The sequence below is a fragment of the Triticum urartu genome, unplaced genomic scaffold (genome assembly GCF_003073215.2).
Source record: "Triticum urartu cultivar G1812 unplaced genomic scaffold, Tu2.1 TuUngrouped_contig_6037, whole genome shotgun sequence".
Taxonomy (NCBI): Eukaryota; Viridiplantae; Streptophyta; class Magnoliopsida; order Poales; family Poaceae; genus Triticum; species Triticum urartu.
In genome coordinates, this window is record NW_024116763.1 from 7,983 (window position 1) to 11,907 (window position 3,925).

Sequence of the window (3,925 nt, forward strand, 5' to 3'; positions counted from 1 at the left end):
GCTAAACCTTTTTGGGCGCGCGCTGAAAAACGCTATCGCGCGCAACATATTTTAGGTGCCGGATTGCGCGCGCTTCATAATTTACACTGTCTGTTTTTGGACGCGCGTTTTTAAGCGTCTGCCAAAGCAAAGTTGGTACCGGCGCATTAAAAGTGCTACAATGACGCGCTATAACGTTTATTATGCGCGGAATTTTTGTGCGGCCGTTGGAGATGCTCCAAGACTTATTAATTCTCAGTCGACTGAGACCTAGCCACGCACTAAATAAATAAATATAGAAAACAATGAAAAGAATCCATGCCGGCTGCCAAGAGGATCAACTGTGCCGAGTTAAGCTCTTGCTGTGATGCTCTGCATAGTCCAGAATGTATTCTTGTCCAGAGGATGGAAATGTCTGTACCAGCCACTGTCTAGTCAATGTAACATTGCCCATCAGGGCTCCCTTGGCCCAGACCCCAGAGTGTCTGCAACCACATCTAGCTCATTGTTATTCATTTTGGGTCAGGCCATGCAAAGCACATCCCTGGTATTACAACTCATGGTCTCATGTTTACTCTGCCCTGCATACATGGTAGTACAGTTATGCTCCTTGGATGGTGTAATTTAGGCCCTTTTTCAGTTCAAGTTTTGGCATGTTATTGGCCAGTGTTCCTCTACACTCAGCAAAACCTGATTGATGCCTAATACACTCCCTCAATGTTTACTATAGATTTACTACTGAACAGATGCCACTTGATTTGCTTTCTCTCTCATGAAAAGTAATGGTAGACACTGTACATTGGACACTTTACAGAGACAAGTATAGACAGGTTTTTTTTCGACATGGTGAAACTGGAACTTTGTACAGATGTGAACAGATTTCTCCTTCAAAACACAACCAGATGTTAACAAAATGAATAGGATCAGCCACGCACCCCAGGTAAGAGAAACTACCATATCAACAGACGCCCACCCAACTGGCCAAAAAACCCCAAAACGACGCAACATACTGGGACCATATCACGATCTCGCAAACAGCCGAGCGGCGTTAAGGTTGCAAGAAGCAGGGTCCCTGAGGCAGCTGCAGAAGCCATCTTCGTCGGTCGGGAACGATGCTGGCAAAGGACGGTCCGGAGTCACACCGACCTTTTTACCAACAAAAAACATTTAAAAGTCAGGCCATCTGGCATCAACATCTGCTTAGTCTTATGAAATGCCATGGTGTGGCAAAGCAAAGCAATGCTCACCTTGTCTATGTCAGTATGTGCAGGGGTTTCGTAGCGCGCCACCGTCACCGCTAACCCTGAGCCATCGGACAGTGCAAACACTGACTGGATCTTGCTGGAAGTTGGAAGGTAAGTGGTGTGAGCAGCTAAGGATGCCAAATCAGAACAAACCACATGACAGGAGGGACAGTAAGGCGGTACCCTTTTCCATATGTTGGTTCCCCATACACCACTGCCCTCTTGTTGTCTTTCAGTGCTCCTGCAAGGATCTCACTTGCACTTGCGGTTCCTTTGTTCACCTGGTAACGAGTTTGAAGGTCACTTCTTGTGATGCATACAGTGTCATATGATTGATCAAGAAAATCTCTAATTACGGCATTGTAAGCAAAGGTAGCTCGTACCAGGACAACTAAAGGTTCTGATGCAGCAATCGTGCTAGCTCCATCTGCCTCATAAATGTCACGGACACCACGGCTATCACATATATACACAATGACACCCTTGTCCATCCTGAGAAAACAAGAGTAGTGTTAAAACTTCACTCAATTTAGCAAGCGATTTAATATGGAAAAAATAGGACCAATATAGTAGTTTTCAGCCCAGAGTTACTACATACTGTGAGAACAGCTTCGGCATAAAGATGAAAAAACAAAGTCCCAGTTTTCACGGGTCCAACAGATATAAGCCAAGAGTAAAGGTATCAAGGTGTACAGCTAGAATTCACTGAGGAAAAAAAATCATATTTCTATCAATCAGTTTTTTAGTTAACATATTCCAGTTTAAAGTAGAATTAACAAACTACTCCCTCCGTCCGAAAAAGCTTGTCTCTCAAATGGATGTATCTAGCACCAAGTTAGTGCTAGATACATCCATTTGAAAGACAAGTTTGGGACAAGTTTTTTCGGACGGAGGGAGTACTTAAGTAGATCGTCAACACATATGCATACATAGAGCAAAACTCATGTGCTGAAATGATGATGTAACAGCTTACCAAATCTTCGCAATCTCAATCCCTTCAGGAAAAAGGCCACCGCTGCATGAAACACAGCCATGTCAATATTTCAATAGAATTAGGTGATAAGGCACCCCGAGTTCTGCAGGTACAAACCTGTTATTCCGCAGATCCAACACAAAGGCCTTTACATTGTTCTCCCTTAATTTCTTAATGGCTTCCTTAACGGATCCTGGAATAGGATAGTGAAGTAGTGTGATCAGCAGAGCTTGACATCTTTAAAACGATAAATGCTTCAGAAAGATAATACTATAATTTTGAGCCAGAGCCAGCTAAAACCTGCAGCATTTTGGTTAAATGTTGTTAGTTTGATGTAACCAATCTTTGAGCTGTCCTCTGAACCTGGAATCTCACACATCCGTGACCTCACCGGATTTAAAGTATATCTTTCTCTCCTGGCATATGTAAAGTAAGATGAATGAGGAACAACCACTCTTTTAGTCTTGAGTAAAAGTACTAAAACATTTCTTCTGAAGGAACTAGAAAAGAATGGTGTGCAGGAGTTTACTTCAAAACAACATGTCTGGTATCAGCTCCGCTGAGAATAGTCAAATCTATTGAGCTTCCTTCAGGACCCCTAGCAGGAATCAACAAGATTATCAGCCACTAAAATATTAGGTACGCAACATTCGCTAACACTGTATTTTGATCATATAAAGTATTTGTGATAGCCAGATCTTACTGTAAGCGATCTGCTGCATCATATATGTCCATGTCTTGTGCGCTTGTGTCGTCAATTGCCAAAATAACGTCTCCAGACACAATGCCCGCCTTTTCTGCAGGACCCCCTGGGGCTGCTGACATTACGGAGAGCCCTGCAGGTGATCCTTTAAGGGCCAACGGGTAGCCGATGGATAAACCTACACCCGTGAGGGCACCTTGCGTGCCAGACTTACTTCAGGAAAGGCAATGGCATGCATCAGAAAGCAGTTTATACTATATGTTATAAGTGGGCAGTAGCCAAGCTTGTGTGAGCATCATACCCGCAAACTCTTGAATTTCTCGGGTTCCAATAACCGAGTGAACGGATCATCCAAGGTTGCAAGCATCTTCTTAATCGCCGCATCTGAAATGCAGTCCGGGGTGAGCAAATTCAATCACATAGCGTAAGAAACAAAGCATCGATCATATCTGTACAAACCAATGGTCTCTTTAAGTGGTTCATTGTTTTTATAAACGAAATTCAGATTCAACAACGGAGATGTGGCATAAAACAGCTGCATGTGATCGAATCGTCGAATTTGGTTCTAATTTAATTTGTAAAAATGTGAAGTGACATGTGATGATTTGCAGAAGTGCAGGCCGGATAAACTTATTTTCGCTAGGGAGGCAGTGTTGTAAGTGGATAGCAAGGAGACTTCGCACAGTTATTAGGGCCATACATGTCTCCTGCCGCGTGTTCATGGGGTCGTCGCGGAGGGCGCGCTCGCGGTACCTGAACCAGCTCTGCCCGTTGAAGGACTTGTCGTAGTAGGCGCGGTCCACCGCGCGCCACGCCTCCAGGAACAGCAGGTTCTCCTCCGTGAGCGCGGACGCTGCTTGGGGCCAAAACCATGGGAGAGGGAAAACACGAGTCAGCTAGGAGTGGAATCGAAGCGCAGGACAGCCTGAACCGAAATTTGAATCCAAGCGCTGGGTTGATTACATGGGGGCGGCGCCCTGCAGTAGGCGGGCGCGGACAGGGACACGGCGAGCGCCATCCCCAGAA

At 44.9% G+C, this 3,925-nt stretch overlaps 1 protein-coding gene across 1 annotated transcript; it reads right to left on the reverse strand.

Annotated features, from left to right (window-relative positions):
• Positions 1-786: 786 nt before the first annotated feature.
• Positions 787-3,925, reverse strand: LOC125530054 (carboxyl-terminal-processing peptidase 2, chloroplastic; the record flags this gene model as incomplete). Its single annotated transcript, XM_048694451.1, is given in 12 exon segments — positions 787-1,125; positions 1,227-1,320; positions 1,407-1,504; positions 1,607-1,715; positions 2,197-2,238; positions 2,314-2,389; positions 2,497-2,612; positions 2,726-2,794; positions 2,900-3,108; positions 3,201-3,283; positions 3,600-3,752; positions 3,863-3,925. Coding segments are annotated over 12 exon segments (1,238 nt in total), but the record flags the coding sequence as incomplete, so codon positions are not given.